Source organism: Athene cunicularia (assembly GCF_003259725.1).
Source record: "Athene cunicularia isolate RWA chromosome 4 unlocalized genomic scaffold, athCun1 chr4_part1, whole genome shotgun sequence".
Classification (NCBI taxonomy): domain Eukaryota; kingdom Metazoa; phylum Chordata; class Aves; order Strigiformes; family Strigidae; genus Athene; species Athene cunicularia.
In genome coordinates this window covers 38,223,406-38,243,783 of record NW_020799098.1, presented here as the reverse complement: position 1 = coordinate 38,243,783, position 20,378 = coordinate 38,223,406, and the positions used below count along the sequence as shown (strand labels likewise).

The 20,378-nt window shown below is 36.4% G+C and overlaps 1 protein-coding gene across 1 annotated transcript in view; it reads right to left on the bottom strand.

Moving 5' to 3' along the window:
- Positions 1-18,539, bottom strand: part of ASB5 (ankyrin repeat and SOCS box containing 5) — a 39,392-nt gene extending 20,853 nt beyond the window's left edge. Inside the window, exons 1-3 of the mRNA XM_026847005.1 lie at positions 17,843-18,539; positions 16,949-17,080; positions 6,897-7,189 (exon numbers count right to left, since the gene is read on the bottom strand). Of these exons, the coding sequence (XP_026702806.1) occupies positions 6,897-7,092 (196 nt within the window). The 5' untranslated portion in view covers positions 7,093-7,189; positions 16,949-17,080; positions 17,843-18,539. The remainder of the gene's footprint in view (positions 1-6,896; positions 7,190-16,948; positions 17,081-17,842) is intronic.
- Between the last annotated feature and the right edge of the window lie 1,839 nt (positions 18,540-20,378).

Below are 20,378 nucleotides of genomic sequence, written 5' to 3'. Positions count from 1 at the left end.
GCTATTTTGGACTTCCCCTGTTGCCTTACGCCCCACCGCTGCAAAAAAAAAGACCAGTGCAGATATGTTTGAGCTTGCTCCGATCCAGTACTGGAGTGTTCTAACAGCTTTTCTCTAACAACAGTAGTCTTTAAGGACTTGCAGGCAGATTGCTACAGGACTATCTTTCAGTCTTATTACTATGCACCTTTAAAAACCCAGGTTTTAAGCTACATCCCAGTTCATAATGTTTCATTTTGTACTTGTTTGTAGTTCAAAAACTTATTATTCATTTCTTCCAGAAAAATAATCAATTGATGAAGGGGATTTCCATGTCCATTAATTTAAGAGTGTGCACATCAAGCAAGCCAACAGAACCTAGGTTGGTAACAAGTTAAGGTCCATCTTCAGAAAAGACATATTTTAGGGAGGTGCACATAAATGACACTGACCATAAAATACAGCTTGTGGCAATGCTATTCTCCAGGAAATCCTGACATACAAATACAAATAAACAAAAAACCACAAAGAAATCCACATGATATATGAGTTCAGGGAAGCCAGTATGCAAACCGGCTCCAGTAGATACATTCACTACAAGTTTCTGTAGCCTCAGAGATTTCCTTTAAGGTGAGGGAATAGTCAGTGCTTGCCAACAGATGTGCTTGGTTTTTGTTACTGCACATAGGTCAGGCCTCTGGCCACGCCAGTCTAGTTGCATCATATAACTCTCACCAAAATCCCTTTAAGGTAATTATGTTCTTCAGAGGAAAATGGTTCTGCTATCTTGCTGATATGTGGTGTCATTTGCTTCATTCTAAGCAAGTGTCTTCTTGAGATTTATTTTGAAGCGTGACTCTTCTTTGGCAGTTATTCGTCATACTAGGCAAAGTCATTTAGCATATAAGAGAAGGTGATGAGCTCCATCAAAAAACAAAAACCCTCCCTTCTGAACTTTCAAAAAAGAACATTCACACTATCTTAAACATTTTTACACCATTAGCTTGCGTGCTGCATATGAAAAACAAATGCTAAATGGGGTGCCTTACGCCAAGTGGTATGGTGAATAGGTATGCCATACAATATTCCTGTCATTACTAAATTAATCCCTATTGTATCCAGGAAGCTAGTAGGGGTCTTATATGGCTTTTATTAATAGAACTGTGATCTCTGTGGAATGCGAGTTGAGAAAATGCCTTGTGCCTATCTTTCCTACCTAACAACTGTTGCTGAGTGACATTATCAATTGCAACTTGTTAGAATAAAATAATAGGAAAACTTTGCTCTAATTATTCACTACAGTTCAAAAGGGAATCAAGCTTTCCAAACAGCAGATCTCTAACACTCACACACAGCCTTATTCCCCATCTGAGTTGTATTTAATGGACCAGTTTCTTGGGTCCACCCGAGCAGTGCACAGTGAACAAGAAAAAGAAAGAAACAAAAGGTTTCATACTATTTACAAGCCTCATAATCCTGAAAGGAGATGAGGACTCCAGCCTTGATCTACCACAATCGCATGGATGTCTTCATTTAGGGTAACAAGGAGTAACTAGTGTACTGAGCATTCCTACCATGCCTGGCCAAGGCAGATAGAGCAAAGGCAAGTAGCTTAGAACTTGCTATGTTCATTCAAGTGTAGTCTTTATTTTTTTTAAACTTAGAAGAAATCAGGGAATAATTCACCTCTCCAGTTCTGCAAAAACAGTGTAATATATTTTAAGGGGCTATACTCAAATACTACAAATACAAATTCTGCTTTCAAATAACTTTCAAATACTACTTTAGAATAGTATTGTTATACATAAAGTGATATTCTATGAAAATTTTTGCAGAGTTGAGATAATTAAAAAAGAGGGTATTACAGAAAAAGCATTTTATGTTGTCAGAACTATTTAGGTTATGCATCAGATCCCAGGTATCTCTATAAGTACCTGAGTAGTTGTTTGTCATTTATGCTGTATTAACTTCTGGAAAATTATTCTTTCATAAGAAAGTTCCTCTATATCACCTTCTGCTTGCAGCTAAAAGCATTCTGAGAGTTACTATCAGGTTTAATTTTGATAAAATAGACTCTTTTGCCTTATAAGAAGTTTATGAATGGGAACTATACCTCCTTCTATAAAGTTATCTGTATTGTCAAAGTATGGACTCTTCCATACAAACCAAGCTCTTACCAGCATTTGTCAGTAGAGTTTGTATCTTACAGACCCAAAACACCTGACAATGAATTAACTCTTAAGATGTGATAAAAACTTACATTTTGAAATCACTTCATACCACACTGTTACTATCTTATCCTAAAGCTACTGAATTTTATTATAAAGCTCAGCTGAAGCTCCAGCTCAGTGCTTGTATATACAGAGCACTTTCATGATATGACCAGCTAGCTGGTATAGTAGGAAGAGTTGAAATGTTGCTTTTGATCCTTTGGTTTCTATCCAGGAACAGCTGTACAAAAGTATGAGTTATTAACTCTTCACAGGTCTGAATATACAGTAAGAAAAGAAATCTTACTGTGCAGATCACTGTCACTGCAGATAGCCTGCTAAGGAGCTAATTATACCTAAAGTTAATTTGCAAGTAAGTTAATTTTTGTAGGTCAGTTTGTAGGGCACAGAATTTTAAAATGGAATAAACGTATACATGCTCTGACTTTTTCCATAAAGAATTAAATTAATAAAATGTTGACTTTGCTAGCATAATGTATAAATACCTGTTCAACACAATAAAAAAAGAAAACCTAGGCACCATAACCTATTTATAACACAGCTGCAGTCCCTGATTCAATGGGGCAAGTACGTGTATATGAAGAAGAGTTTACAAAATTAGCGCCAAAGTTAAAAATAATCCAGTAAATGGGACCTTTATAACACAGTGGATCCCTTTCTCATTTAATTCTTTTATGGTAGTAACACCACTAACTTCACTGAAATAAGAATTCAATTCTGATAGTTTATTAAGACATGGGTCTTTAAACAAATGTAAAAGACTGCAGAGTTCTGTCCACCATTTGGTGCTATTCAGTTTAATACTGTGATAGAATATTGTATTTATTTTTTTTAAATCAGTAGATTACACTAAACTGCTGGCGCTGCAACTGCTCAGAGGGAAACAATTCAAACCAGATGAGTAAAATGGAGAAATTGTCTGATATCAAGCACATGAAGCTAGCTGAAGGCCGGTACAAGGTATTATACTTAGAGAGGAAAAAGCAAATGCATATTACAGTGGCTCTGTTTTAACAAGGGATTTATAGGCTACAGACTGTATATTGTTAATACGTTCCTGTTAGGGGGTAAAAAAAGGAAAAGAAAAAGCATCATTCCAGGAGGCATTATATACAGTATCATATATATGGCACGTGACATAACTGTTCTGCTTTTATACAGCTAACAGTTCCAAGACTCAGCTGGAGCACTCTGTTTAACATGGGGAATTAGACATCAATAAAGTTGTTTATGAACTGTATGTGAACCGGCAGAAGTCCAAAAAACAGCAACTATGGTAATTCCAGGCCTAGAAAACAAGACTTAGGAGGACAGACTAAGTTAAATCCTTTTTAATTCATTCTAGAAAAGACAAAAAAGGTAGAGGTAGAAAGATGCATTGTAATAGTCTTTAAATTGATTACTTTTCATGCATGGAGAAAAACTGATAGTCATATTTTATGTATTTAGTTTGCAGAAATAAAGACTTAGGTAGGTCTTGGGGGAAGTGGGAAGCATTCTAGTCATGAGAATAGTAAAAACTGTAATTGGTTGCATAAGGTTGCTGCAGAAATCACTAAGCATTTTAAAAACAGGTTAGCCAAACATTTGCCAGACAACCCACATGTATTTGATCCTAGAGCATCCAAACTACCTTCGAAGGTGTCTTTCAGCTGTACACAAAAGTTTTACTCAGACTTCATCTCCATAAAAAAATTAATCTGACATAATTAGAAGAGCTTTCATATACAATTTTCCGGTCTTAGCCGATGCTGAACACTGATCTAGTTCTTATATTTTAATGCCACATACACAATATAACTTCTAACTAATTATTGGGACCCTATTCCTATCCAGCTGTTCACATACATATGACATCCAAAGGGCAGATTTAACAGTAGATTGGTGACTATCCAAACTGGAGAGAAAATATTCTTGAAATATTAAGGAATGTGACCTGTTTCACTACTAATATGTAGCAAGAAGACCATGGTAGGCAGATCACACAGGTAAAGCTGGCTCCTTGTATTCAACCAAGAACACGCCACAAAACAAAGGAAATCAGCCATGGAATGTGTGATGCCTGGGCCTCAAACCTTGTACTGGCCTGTACACCCTCAGTTTGATAAAAGGAGTTCCATCAAGAACTACTGCTCAGTACCTAAAATACCCTAAATTAGAGAGGCTTCATAAAAGAAAGTCTTATTTTAACTCAAGAACTCAATTCAGTAAACATGAAATAATACCTATGCCTAGTAGCACATTATTTCCAAAGGCTCTTTTCTTCTTCAGAGTTATGGCACCCTATCCTAGCCAAGCCATTATAATAGCAAAAATTAATTTTTGTACTATTACAAACAAACCGAAAATACCAACACTAACAAAATTTTAAGACTTTGTAATTAGGTTGAAACTAGAAAATGAAAACTAACATTTCCTCTAATTTGAATGACTTCCTGAAATACTATAAACTTCAATTAAGCAACAAAAGGCTAATTTTCTGGGGTTTTGGTTTTGTTTTTGTTTGGGTTGTTTTTCTTTCTGCTCAGGTTTCTCTGTCACTTAAGAAAAAACACAGAACAGGATCACTAATTAAGATGATATTCAATATTTAATCTTATCATTTACCGTTTCAAGCTGTAGCTTCACACTTATTGTACATCTTCCAGATATTACTTTGAAGAGGGTATTTTGTTACATGGTATTGTATAAACTTTACTGAGGTATTCTACTGTATTTCATAAACATAAATAACCAAATCCCACAACACAGTGTGAGTTGAGACAGTAACATGCCCCCTTCTACAAACATAGAACAAAGGTATAGGAAAGATAAGATAAAATAGTAATTTTGAGGAGTCTTATTTGCATCCCAAAGAGCAAGGATTGGTCCTGTTAATCACAACAAACGGCTGAATTTGCAGATTATGTAACATTAGCTGAACCTGTGCTTAGGACTGTTACAAATCCAGACCCAAACACTGCGTGTTGGACAATGAAAAATTAAGACACACTGGTGTCAAGTTGTGAAAATAAAGAAACTCTATCATCTGTTTGAGCCTATAAATCAAAATAGATCCCTGCTACTTGAGCAAAACAGTAACCTGCAAGAGTGATAGATTTTCATCTTTTGCATGGGCTAGCTACTAGAATGCTGAATATACATTTATTTAGATATAATAGTTTAGATATTTGACAAATGACCACACTAAAGTCTCCTGGATTCAGCAACAGGTAACACTGTAGAGACTATTTGACTTTCCAACCTGATAGATGTTATTCCTTTCCCTTTATTTTTTCCCCAATCTTTTTCATTCTTTACTGAGATTCTGTGTTACTCTTCCCAAAATGAGCCACCTCAGAGCTAGCCAGCGGTTTCTGACATAAAATTATTGATTTCAAGCGAGGGCTACCACATTCCCTTTAAGTATTTCTGCCAGTGGGATAGACAGTCCTTCCCATCCTACTGTAGTGAATACATAGTACACACCCACACCCCCACATATATATGTATTTGTACATATGCTCACACACAAACACGTGTAAAAGTTCAAATTATGTCACTAACATACTCAGATGTAAAACCCCTGGGTTTCAGGTCTTTAAATCATGCAGAGAATACATGATATAAATTCACCTCAAGTAAATCTTCTGTCAAGCAAGACAGTTCCTGCTTTAGAAAGTAAGTGTCTCTGGTTTGCAAATTTAAACACATACACACAAGATGTCTAGCTTTTGTGCCAACACTGAAGACTGAAAAGATCTTTAGGTTTGAAACCATTTCTGGCTCATTTCTACAGTTTCTCCCTTTGCCTTTAACTCAGGCTATTTCTTTTTGTTCACAGTCGCTAGGGATGAGTGGTGAAGGTGTAAGAAGAGGCAAGAAAATTCTTCCTGTTCCATTGCCTAACTCCAACTTGATGTCATCCCAGAATACAAGGAACAACAATAAAGAGAAGCAAGGCAGCAGGGATCCCAAGTAGAGCAAACACCTGGTGCATCTTCTCAAGGAGTTTTCTGTGTTCTGTGACCCATAAAAAGAATTGAATGAAAATGGTACTAGCTCACCATAGATGAGCTTGGGGAAACAGTAGTGCCCACCTCTACCAAAGTTCTGCTTGAGCAAACATAAAAAGCAACTTTCACAAGAGCTTTCAACCATGTAAAATTTGACAGGTTTCCACACAGATGCCCAAAAGTTCACCCTGACAAACAGTAAGTAAGCTTCCTGATATGTGCCAAGACACTAGTACAGAAGGACTGTATCTTCTCAAATAAATTATTGTAAGAAAATTTTAACTTAATCAAGAAATAATTCTCAGAAATATCTGGACTAGTTTCACTAAAGCGTTGCAAAATAATCACATGCCAAGCGTGGAAATGTTCAACCACATATAGGTAAACTGTGGAACCTTAGAAGCAACTGGGAATATAGTTTTAGACTGGGAAATATTCAGCAATCTTAAATATAGCCATCTTAAGCATTGCCTCTCTCCTAACAGGACACTGGCTGTAATACTCCAGTTTTATTCTGAACTTAACATTAACAAAAAAAAAAAAAAAACCCAAAACAAAAAAAACCCCACTCACACATATCATTTGACAAATTGAATATAAATGAGGCTAGCAGAGAAGTAATTGCCTGGAAAAAACCCAATAGCAACAAAACCCCCAAACACTAGGGATAAGGTAGTAAGTACAAATATACCTTGTCCTTGAGGAACTCCGTAAAATTCAGCAGCTATCCTTGCTGCTTCCTTACGGTTTCCTTTCACAATGTAGAAATGACTAAGTATAGCAAGGCTGATCTTCACAAAAAGTTTAAAACAAAAAAGTGAAAGTATAGTAAAGTAGACATTGGATAGCTGCTGGGCAAAAGGGCGACTTTCTTCTATGACAGTCATTGCTGCAGCAAAATCTCTGTCAGTGTTTGGGTAGGGCTCTCAAATGTGTTGATAAGATCATATGGCTTCAGCCACGCACTCTTGGGAACAACTGGTCCTGAGGAAAGAAAATATCAGCTGGTCATGATGCTTGCTGCTCAAAATATGACGATTATTTATACTGTACATAGTATTGAGTTCACTACCACTCCTGCTAGCCTGGTGATATTCAAGTGGGACAGAACATAACAGACAGAGGTTCCAAGACCCTGGATTGTACTTGTTCCACTTAGAAGGCCTGTTTCATTCCAAATTCTGCACTTCCATTTAATTTATTTACCCTATTAATACATTTTTTAAAATATATTGTCCTAAGTATTATTGTTAACAGTAATTTCATGTACTGAACCAGTTTAACATGTAATCAGTTTTTGTTAAAATAAGTTCTCCTTCTTCTTAAGTACAGTTGCTCTCTGTGCTACTTCATTTTATGTTAGACTTTTTTTCTTACAAAATTAGAACCACATCAGTAAACACTTGAAATACAGATTAATAAAGAAACAGGGATTTAATATAAACCAGCATTGATAGTCTTTTATTATCTTGTTCAGGCTGATTGAAAATATCTAGCATATGTTGCTTATAGCATTATACAAAAAACAGTTTTCAGAGTAGATTATAAGAATCAAACTCTTACATATTTTAATAAATAAGACCTTGGTGTATCTAAAATTAAATTAATTAAAATGTAATTATAAATAAATAAATGCAATGGTAAACATACAACATGGAAAATTTCTAATGCTTATGATACATATTTCATTGTGCTTCACTGTATTATTTTAAACCTATGACATGACAGGCTTTACTTCTTGGCCAGTTTTAGAGAGGGGAATCTAAATACCTTCCACTTTAAAAGAATTAATTGCTCATATACCATAAAGTTATTACAGTTATGAGCAGATATGCACAAGTTGTTCCATTAGTGTGAGTAATTGCTGAGTGAATAATGGTGTCACAACATGATACAAATGGAGGAGCTGAAGGACAGAACTAGATTCCTAAGTAAGCTTTAACCCCAAAATAATGAATCATGGCAGCATAAGAAAGGGTCCTGTTCTAAACTTTCATATTTCCTTTTAAATAAAATAGTGTCTTGAATTACAGTTTAAAATATTCTACCCATAGTAATCTTAAACTGAAGCACCCTTTCTATTCTACCCTGGATTTTCTTGTCTGATGGTGAGAAAAAAACATTTTAGAATGTTGGCAACTGTCCATCAGGAACAGAAGGTATGATCCAAATGTCACTGCATCCACAGATCCCCCTGACTTCAATGAACAGCATAGCAGACATTAAGGATATGATACAAAATAAAGAACTTCTTATCATCTGGTTCTAGAACAAGTAATTTATTAGAGTAAGAAACTATTATGTTTTCTGGAAACTATATTCAAATATGATACAAAAGAAAGAACGTCTTATCATCTGGCTCCAGAAGTAATTTATTAGAGTAAGAAACTATAATGTTTTCTGGAAACTACATTCAAATAAACCTATATCAATTAAGAAAATACAGTTATAAAAGGAAATGTGCTTGAAAATAAATATCAAGATTCTTAGCAAACAGGAACTGAATTATGCTTATCTTGAGAGAAACATTCAGCCTTTTTCTTTGAAAAAAAAATAATCCACATAAAAGTCAAAACAGTAACTAGAAAAGGCAATTTAAAAGCAGTTTACACTGTAAACTATATTATTCTGTTAAAAATGTACACATTTTCTCCTAAATTTCATTTATAGACATTTTCTCATCCAGCCAGAATAGGAACTGCTCTCCTCATACCATAGTTAGAAGCAGGAGTGAGTACTTAAAATGCCAAATCAAAATCCCTTTTTATATTTGGCACATTGTTATCTGACACTGAATTGAGGTGTCATGTTTTCCATAAGGATAAATAGGCATTATGTTCTGAGCCACCACTGCCAATTTCCGTTTCAATCATTAATAGAAATGATATTTTCCTTAGTAACACATCCAGTATTGGAATTTCTTACTTCTTCCGTATTTCTGCTAGCATTATTAAGCTTAACTCAGTCAGTCCATAGAACTCCCCAGCCATCTTATGTACCTGTTTTGCAAATTTACCAGAATAAGGAAGAATCATAATTACCTCATGGAAACCATTTTTATTCTTTATACTGTTTTACCTGAGCCTTTTTTTCCCTGACTCCATATTGCCATATAGAAGTTGTGCTTTCTCATCTGAACTTCTCCCATGTTTTGTTAATTAACAAAATAGTCTTTCTTTGAGGAGGCGAAAATCTAAATAGCAATTACTATAAATAACAGCTGGAGTTAACAGCAGCGCTGAGTTAATCTTCCCCTTATAATAGTGTTTTCTGCTTCTTATAACTGCAGTAGATAAATCACCAAAAATAAATTTCTCAGTTGTTAGGTTGTCTCCTTCAGGTTGAACTTTTCTGTAAAGGGTCAACAAAAATAAAAAAAACTTTTTCAAAAATGAGGCTGTGGATGCATGTAATATTTTATAAGTGATCTTTCAAAGATCCTCGATCTGCAAAACTTCTGCTTTTAGAAACAACATAAACATTCAGCAGGAGGGTAATTTCTGTATCAAAGTTTGTCTTCTGACCTCTCAAAAATGTCATTCCTTAGCTATAAACTACACGCAAATGAAAGAAATTATGAGTTTTGAGAATTTCAGGTCACACAGGCTCATAAGAAGCTGGCAAAATTACTCTTCCAATAATATTTCTTCTTTTTCAAAGCTCTATAACTCATATGTGCCAGCCTAACTGCACAGAATAACCAATTTTATCCTAATCTAAGGCTACTAAACCTTTGCCGAAATTGCCATTACAGCTTGTTGGCAAATTGATGCTACCAGGCACCCAGTCATGAAAACAGAACAACTGTTCAGATGTTGCTGCTCAGACAGCTTTTTGGAAGGATCAATACTGTGAATACTGAAACTTGAACATAAAATAGCAGAGAGCAAGCCCATGCAGACTGGGAGAACCAGTAACAGAAAGCTAAAGCTACAGATGTTGTAATAGAAATCAGTAAGTAGAAGCATAATAAATAAAGGATCAGACAGTCAATGTGATGCCATGAAAGAGCATAAAAAACTGACAAGTGTTCCAAGTTTTCTATTGCATAGGAACATGAAGAGATTGGAGTCTGGTCTTGAACCAGTGCAGGATACTGAGAGCTTCCAAATAGAAATGCATCAACAATATGTAACAAATATACAATGTAATAAAAATATCAAAGTGCTTGAGCAGTGGCTTCATCTGGACATTCGCATTTCCTGTGCAGTTTGACTTTTGGGAATGATATTTCTCTGCCTCATTTCCTCACTTGTAAAATGGGTTTAAAAGGACCACTCAAGATAAGCATTCTGAAGATGACTTCATTGCTGCTAACGAAACACTCAGATATTCTGGTGAAAACAGTACTGAAACTAACTAGGTATCAAATCATTTTTCTTTCAATGCAAAATTTGAATAACAAAACGAAATAAAATGAAATATTGAATGTTCATTCACTTAATGGCTACAAAAGGGATAGCATGTAAAATTATTACAACATTTAAGGTTTCATCATAGCATACAGGTAAATGGCACCAAGCTACACTGCAGATAAACTGTATTAAACTTTTTGGTTTGTTTTAAGAGCATAGTAATACTGTGACAGACAAGGATCCCCCTAGCTTGACATACTAGTATATTCCCAGCAAATAAAACAAGAACAATGTCATAATTTCTCTCGTGTATTTTCCCCATTTCTGGCAATTAACTACTGTAATTTAAAAAACAATTTAAAAAACTTAAAATGCTTGAATTTATGGTCTTAAATTCCCCTTTAATGTAGCTTGGTGAGGTATCATTTCTAAAGAACATAGCAAGTATATACAAGATAACAATATTGCCATTTATAACAGCTATGAAAGTGGTTAATTTCAAACTCAGTGCCCGAAGTAGCCTGTTCTTTAATGCCCTACTGTGTAGTGGCCAAGTGCAGACAGTATTCAGCAGTGGCTCCTGTTTATGCTAGTTCAAACTGATGGTGACATCTCGTGCAATTTACCCACACCCTAAGCGAGGAACTCTCAGAAAAAAAAGCATGCTCTATCTTCTATGATTAATTACATAACCACATTAATTATTTTATTCTGGCAATTTTTCCTCAATGCTTTAGAAGACTGGTGTGCTTAATGTTCAGTAAGGCAAGATACACAAGAAAAATAACACAACTGAGATAATATTTAGTCTTTGAAGGCATTTTTTAATATTAAAGACTGTAAAACACTTAGAAATATGATTTCTTTACAGCAAGCATATACTGTGTCTTTAGTTCTGGAAAATATATTTACTTCTAATTGAATCTTTTAAAGTAATATACTTATTATAGGCTGTAGAAGAGCACTCATTACACAAATTCTGTTACAGTTAGTCTTAATAGTTTGCTTTAGTATTTTGGAGATGCATCTAAATGTCTGAAAGTGCAAATGTTTTTTTTAAAGACGAGATATAGAATACACTATAGGGAATTATTTGTATGACCTTCACCGGCATGTCTTTCCCCATATACAAGCAATTTGGCTAAAAATACACAAAGAGTTAAGATAGTCATTCTGGTTTAGAAACTTCTGGCTAATAACAAATATAACAGAAGATAATTTAATGAAATAGGATGCCAGGCAGAGGAATGGGAACTCTTAGGTGCTTTGAAGAATACATTGTTGTATACATTATAGACAACCCATGAGGAGAAACTTCTAAAACAATGACCTCAAAACAGAAAGAGTTTAAAATAAAATCAGTTTTTGTACCAAGTTTCTGATGTAAGCATACAATACTTGATGAAGGACTCAAAAATGCTGAGAAGCCTGAACTACTGAAAAGGCAACAATTCAGCATGAAAAATGACCTGCTTAGTGACTTGCTGACTTGTATTTTAGTAGGTGTATGGGATGCTAATCCTCAATACTTAAAATTTTATCTGACTCATCTAAAGTTACTGAATGCTGTTCACACTGTTTCCTCCTTGATGTTAAGTAATTTTTCTATTATCTCCTATTCAAAGCATTTGAACTGAATAAATCCAGACACAGAGCTACTATTTTAAAATGCATTTGCTCATATATGTTGCTATGCAAAATGCTACCTTAACATTGGAGGTAAGACAAAAAAGACAGACATACCATAAAAACAACCTTAAAAAAATATTAAACATTTTCAGGAATATCTTTCATAAGGTAAGGGTATTATGCATCTATGCTTAGTCATAGAAAAACAAATAAACCCTATATATAGCTACAAGAAATTCAGAAATTGGAGTGACTGGAAGACATCAAACAGCTGCTGAGTCATTTTCCAAACAGGAATTTAAACCCATTAGCATAACACAGACACTACTCTTTCTTTGTCAAATATGAAAAGGTGGCCAAAGTACAGACTTTGTGCTACTGTTTTGGGGGAGTGAAAAGTAGAAAAGTGAGAGAATACAAACTTTGGTCCAGAAAAGACCACATTTGGTTCAGATCTGAACTGCTTTTCACTGCACCCTGTTGCTATCCTTGAAAATTCTATAGACTTACTTGACCACATGACAAAGCCATTTTCTCAGCACAAATATTTGACAGTTGTGTTGCCAACTGAAATAAACACAACACTGTAAAACAAATAAAGACCTACATCTCTTCACAGCTTTTCCTCCTGAAGTATTCCTGTCTATTCAGAATATACACAATGCCATGTGAAGTTATGATACCCAAAGTTATTTTTCATCCAGATTTCTGCAGTTCTCATAATTCAAGCTAGTCTCCTGACAACCCAACTGAAGAATTTATCCAAAAGACTCTTTCAAAATGCAATGCAGTGACAGTAACAGGGAAAATCAGTGTCATAAAACATGTCACTCTCCTCCGCTTAGTAGTCATGCTCTGACTTTTGACACTCATTCTACTGAACAGCTATGTATTTAGATACCATTCCTGTTCTCTCATAAAACTATGAAACACACCAGATCGTTTATAAAGCTTTAATGCACAAAAATTTACCTTATGCAAGTTTTGTACATATGTAGTTTCTCTCTGTATGTTGGTGTTGCACATTATTTCCATCACTTCTCAAATTGCTCCAGAAAGTCTAAATTCACGCCTTTGGGTGGATATGGTAGTACTTTTTTTATTCTCCACTATTAAAATCAGTGCTCTGATACAGTTTAGGTTCTGTACAAATCAAGTTGTTCTGGTACACGAATGATGCAACCTTTCAATTACAAAAGGTAGCAATTACAAAATTCCAGTTTTCTAACTTTCTCAGATCTTTGAAAGAATACAAAGAAATATTAAAGCTGTATCACTTTGTTAGACACCCACTAGACAGCTGCTTCTCATAATAGTGATAGATTCCACTTCAGGTCTAATATCAAACAATCTCTGCTATCAGCAACATTATCATATGAGCGTGCTTGATCTGCTTAACCAGTCCATCTAATCACTGACAATAAAGTTCTATACAGAGGGAAACAGGTATAACTGATCTGCTTACAAGTAAACTCAATCTGAGTTCTCCTAATAAGCATAGTAAATTTGTCCTACTGTATTCATTGCTGTTCTCTTCGGATTCCTAACACAACCCACTTATTAAGAGTATTATAGAAGATTCAAAAATAAGTTCTGTGTGTCCTTGAGACATTTCTATAAACCAAAAATGTGTCAGCAGACACACACACAGCCTGCTGACAGACAGACTCTAGCAAATCTTGTCCTCCAGGAATTTAAAAAGTTACCACCTCCAGCTGCTGAATCCATTACTCAGCTAAAGGTCCCTGCCCCTCTTTTTCTCCTCCAGGAAATCAACAGGAAGGAATGTGTATCGGTATTCAGCCACTTCAGTTCAAGATCTGTCAATTTAAACTGTTGATGAGTTTAAACCTGCTGGACTTTACACTGAAAAAGCCACTCATGCTCCCTACCACCTATTCTGCTACAGAGATAGGAACCTCCTGTTAAAAAGTAGTAGCAGACTATGAGGGGAGAGTAATGTCAAAATGCACATACAAACTGCCTCTTAATAAGGATATTTAGCTGTAATTTTTGATGACTCAGTGTACTGATATGGCTGCATCAGTGAAACTTTGAAATCTCATTTTGCATCTCTTTCCCTTTGTAAAGTTCCTTTCTTGGGTCCAAACCAATGTTTTAATCACCAACCACTCGCCTATAGAACTTCACGGATTCCTTCTTCAGCAACTAACTCACCCTCTTCCTTAGGTTTGTGGTATTTCAGCTACTATGCTTTTGGTGTTTGAACTAGCTTAACAGAACTAACTTTGCTATTTCTCATATCTCTAGCAGGCAGTGCAACCTCCCTATTAATCTAAATATAACCTAAATATAATCTAATAACTCTCTGCCACTTTGAAACCTAGACAGACCTCTTCATCTGTTTGAAATAATACTACCTGGACTTATGAAACTATTTTAGATCCGTAGTAATTATTTATTTATTTATTTATGTGTAAGACCTTTAAATTATGTCATCAAGATTAGACAATTGTCAATAATTCCAAAGTGAAAAGTTTGCTTGAAACAGTACCTCTGAGTTCTTAATGTTTTCTGCCACCAGTTTGAATTCCCTTCAGAATTGTTAATTATATTCTATATTACAGCTTGTTAATTTTTCTTTGTTTAACTGATTTTTTTCTTCATTACAAACTTTTTTTAAAACCAGTGAAATAATCTGTTTCTTTTAACTTTATATCTCCTTTCTTATTACTTTTGTCAGGTTTTCTTCTAGACTAAGTAAAAGGGACTTCATTTGTCTCCTTTCTGTGTAAAGTGTATTTTGGTGCCTGTGAATGGTATTAATAAAAGGAAATTACAAAGTCAGTTTCATGACTTGGTAGGGATGAAAGTTAAAAGATTATTCTGCAAGCATATGTCACTACACACTGACTCTCATGGCTAGTGTTCATATCAGAAAGGTTTTTTCCATCCACTAAAATTGGTTATCAGTTAAGTGATATCATCATGACAGAGCTTGCAAAACATTCTTTTCCGCAAGCCGAGGCATGACAGTCTCTGCTTGGTGCTTTAACAAGAGACATAAAAATACTTTGTGATGAAGAACTTATAACTGACTTAGGAAATGAGGTAAAACCAAAGTGAGGTGGATCAGCAGCACACAGGCTTCTTGCCACAGAATGCAAAGCACAATGAAGTGTGAAAGCTTCAGATGAAGCACTGATGTATGAGAGGACTTTACCTAACATGGCTTCATATGCCATGGAATGGGCAATAGCAAACCTGCCAGGAACCAAAAATGAACTGCATTGGGCTCCAAAACATACTTAAGAGTTGCTTTTGGAGCCAAGAATATTTGATTCTGTCTCCAACACAGCATTCTTACAATGTTAAATGAGACAGTGTTATAAAATATCAAGTTCATTCTGAAATCAGAAACTTAAAAATTTCCTGAGATTTCTTGCTGAAGGACTAGCAATAAGAATACAGAGGCAAATGAAAATTTCTGTTTGCTTATTTTCTTATTCTCCATTCTTTCTAGATCCAAAGCAAAAAAACAGAGGTGAGAAGGTTAGAAACAAAAACCCTTCAATGCAGACTGGAAAGGCTACTCTTAGCCACAGCCTTTCCACAGCAGTTGTAAATGGTCGACCCAGAAGAGGTGCTAGCTGAAAGGGGGCTGTTGCAATAGAGACAAAAATTCCCCAAGGTGTTCATGGCCACATTTATTCTTAATCCTTAATTTATTATTAATCTTCATCTGCATGATGCCACTCTCAGAGCAGCCTGAGAGGCTGTGTGTTGTTATTGTCTCTTAAAGAGTTAACATATCAATGATTAATAAAAGACAAATTAAATAAAGGTTTTAGACACTTATGGTAAAATATACTAAGTACAGACATGGCCCTAGACCAAAAAAAGTTATCTATGCAGTCCTCAGCTAAGTAGCTAGGTGCCAAAGATGCCACAAGCACCTAAACTTTCACTGTTTTAGTATTTCACTTAGAAATTTAAGCTCTGAGAAGGCTAAAGTTGCTACTATGTGGGCTACAGTTAACACCTCCCCTCCACTTGGAAGTCACAAACCATACACCCCAAACTGTCAGCCTCCTTGAAGCTCCTACCTATGGGTACCATGTTAGAACCAATCTGATTTCAGCAGAAAAACAAAGAACTCATAGATCTCTGCTGATGGTCAATGTCAACACTTGCCATTTTGTTTAAAGATGATTAAAGGAATCACTTACTAACCTGAACATCAGAGTAGAAACATATCAACCAAAGAAAGCAAGCTACTTTCTCTCAGAAGACTACTCTAATCACCAGCTGTCAACTGGGATCAATCCTGCTGAAGTGATGACACTATAAAAAAAGAACACAATTAACAGATCAAAGAGTGCGTTAGAGCACAATTCTGAAGTTGGATAATTTTGGGGAAGGACAGAAGAACGGAGAATTCTACGTTTCAGACCTGCTCCAAATCCCATCTCTGCATTTTGTTCAGTTGAACAATTGAAATTTCTTGAAGTAAGAACCAGCCCGAGCACTGCCATACCTTAGGTGCTCCATTGGTGTGGGCCCAAGTAGTCTGCTCAGGCACACTGAATACCTTACACCACTGCGTCTTACAAATGGTCTCCCAAACATTTCTGCCTCCCCAAGATTCTATAAATCTGTTTTCATAATTATAGTATTTGATCAATTCAGACTAACACAATATATTTACCTGACAGTGACTTGTGACATTAATATTATGCCATTATTCTTTACTAAAAGAATAGATTTTATATTTTTCACAGAACAACTTGGAATTTACCAGGAAACATCTATTGCGTATAATCCTCTTCCATTCTTCATTCACAACTGCCATCTCAATTTCAAAATTTTTCTCCTCTTTTAATTTTTCAAGATTTTCAGTCATCAAAAATCTACAGAAGATTTATTTGTTCTGAAACAGTAATGGATTAGTCCTTGAATAAACTACACCATCTGTCTTTCCCTGCACACTGTGCTTTTAAGTGATATTTATTTAAGCGTTCTACTAAAAGAAATCCAAAACTACATGAGCAACGGGCATATTTATTAATTTGTCTTAAAATACACACTAACATGAATTTGGCTAAACTTTTTGATTTCAGTCTTCTTCGGGTACTTGACTGCTGCTTTGGAAATTTCACTATTTTACTCCTATAGGTTCTGCCTTAGCTATTTAAGTTTTCACCATCAGCAGAGTTGTTTAATATCTAATGAAAAACTGAGTACCAACTGTAAGAACTAAAAGCAAGAGCAAAGGCAAATGAGCCTTTTGTTTGCATATGTAAGAAAATAATAGCATTCACATTTGGAACTATCTTGTTGATTACAGCAAAGATTTAACAACTTCTCAAAAGTTTAGGTTCCCCAGTTTGCAGTTAAAGCTTCCTTTTTGTTTCTAAGTCTTCAGATATTTTTCTGAAAAGTACCCACTTTTCAGTAACAGTTATCCAAGGTTTCAGTAACACTATGTTCCATAAACCATAAATCAAAACCCTTTACCTCACAACAATTAATGTTTTGAATAGAAAATCAAAACATAAAATAACAAGTCAACAAAAACCTTTATAAAAGAAACTCTCTGTGTTTCTGAAACTCTTCTGAAATGTCAGGAATGTCAAGAATTACCAAATGCAAACTGGCAGAGTTTATCATCAGAACATTGCAATGAACTTACCCTCTTTGGGCCGGTGATGGATCTCATTATGGCAAATGCACAGACATGGAAACCAACAGCATAGTGGAACAGAGCTTCCCAGCTGCAAGGAATATCTCCACATCCTTCACATCCTGCATTTAATAATAGTGCTAAACATAGATGTGCTGCAGATACTCAAGCTGGGTGGAAACACATAGCATTAGTATGATCTTTTGCCTCTTCCATTCCCAACATTTATTTGCAAAGATTTTTCTTCTCTGAATCACAGACCTGACTCTCCGTTACAGGGGAGAAGAAACAGCACCATCATTACAGAACTTATGAATTTCAAAACGTCCTGACAGTCCACACCTTCTTCTCCCCGTCCCTTCAGTCACCGCGAGGCCTTCCACCTTTTTAGACCACTGTATCTGAGCTCCTGTGTTTACAGCATTGGGATCTTAAGTGCTGGGAAGAAGTTAAATATAACTGAACCACTGCTGACACCTGTTGTCTGCACTGAAAAATCTGTGTTATTCAGGCCTGGTGTACTTAATATAGTGGAACATGGAAAAAACTCAAAACACCAGTGTATAGGCTCTCTTTCCCCGCCTAGTTCTCAGACTCATAATGTTGCAAGTCCTGGGAGCAGGAACTGGTGCCAAGTAGGGACCTAGGAAGAGGAGTTGAAAACCACCTCACTACATAAGCTAAGCTTTTTTAGCATCAATTTGTAGCAAAATTTCAATGAACTTGGAAGAGTAAGGTGAAAGACAGCGTCATCCTGAGCATGGTGCAGTACCACTGAGCGGTCTGGTAAAGAAAAAGGATTCCAGTGACATGCTATGCTACTAAATAAGGTTTCTAGACAAGATATTTACATACTGTGTATGTATGTAACAAAGCAGAAATGAATAGGAACATCCCATAGGAAACAAGGTTATGAATAGCAAGACACAATGCCAATGAAAGGAAGATATAGACATCAAGTGAAAAAACAAGCCTTCACCTCAAAAGTTATTTACGTTTTATTATATAAATGTAAAAATCCAACAGAGCTACATATACTAACTTCAGTCTTAAGAACAAATGCCTTAGAAATATAGCAGGTGGCAAACAATTAATTAATAAAAAATGCTCCAACACATAACATCCCTTTTTTCCCCCCAAAGTTATGAAGGAACTAAGGCAAGAATATATATCGCTAGTATTAATGGCAAGAGTAGCGAATAGCAACCCCACAAAACCCTCCACTAGGGCCCACTTACAGATGTGCCTCTACCATGTGCTGCTCTCAGGGGCCACAGCTGTGAGCAGCACTGGGGACCTTCCCATAGCCACGCAGGAGATAGACACCTGCTGTTGCACCTGCTCACAGAAGGAAAATAAACAACCCACAGCTGAACAGGACAGAACTAAGCAGGCACGTCTTGCCTTCAGATATTTTTTCTTCTATAAACCAGACCGATGCAGAAATACTGTACAGGCTCTTTTATGAAAGTCAGTCACATTTGATATGCCACAACCAAAGGGCACAACCCTCTTCTTTCTCCAAACTCACAAATGTGAGAGAGGCCTGAAGTGTTAAGGCCTGAGCAACCAGCCCAACCCAGAGTTGACCTATAGATGAATCCTGTATAGTTTACAACTGAAAACCATTGTGCTAATAGGTATTGTACTAAGTTATAACAACCCGCTTATGCTGATGTAAAAAGTGCTAAAGCATTGAGATACCGAAGCCTGAACAGGCCCCAAACCAAAGCTGCTAACTTAGTCTGTAATCATTAGCAAAGTAACGCGCTAGTGAAAGATGTGGCCTAGAATATAATCAGGATGAAATGCTGAGAGAATGTATCCAACTTCCCTTGTTCAGCCTTGTTCAGGGCTGAGAACCCACGTATTTGACCTTGTTAGAAACTCCCTTGGTCTACACCCCCTGAGCCCTGGCCAGGCTTTGGGTGGAATCCAACAGGAGAATGAAACCAGAATTTTTCCCCTCAAAACAAAGGTGCCAGCTATTCTGGCTTGCTGATTTTTGGGTATATAAGGCTGGACCCGCTCACAGGGACTTTGGCAGCCTCACCTACAGGTGGAGGCACCGCGTAGGATTTCCCCCTTGCAAACCCTCGCTGTAACCGGGGCTGCCCAGCCACTGCGGGGCTGGGTCATGGGAATGTATGCAAGTGGTGATGGATCTTTCTTAATCACTATTCTCTCCCTCATGTATTAATGATTTGATGCACTACCCTGTATTTTCCTGTTTGTTGCTTTAGGTGCTCTATCCTGCCTTTTCTTACTGCATGTCTTCTGTATTACTGTTACATGATTTGGTTATCACCAGTAAACTACACCTGCTCTTTTTACTCTGGTGTCCGAATTTAATTAGTATCCTTAATCAGCAAAACAGGGCCTGAGAGGGCGCGGGTACCAAAAGGTATCGTGGCGCAAAACTAAGGGCTACCCAGCAGGAGCACAGGCGGGGGGCGGCAGAGGACCGCCCAGGAAACAAGCGGGCCCACGGCTCCAGGCCGCGCCGCCATGTTGCGACAGGCGGAAACGGGAGGGCACCGCCCCC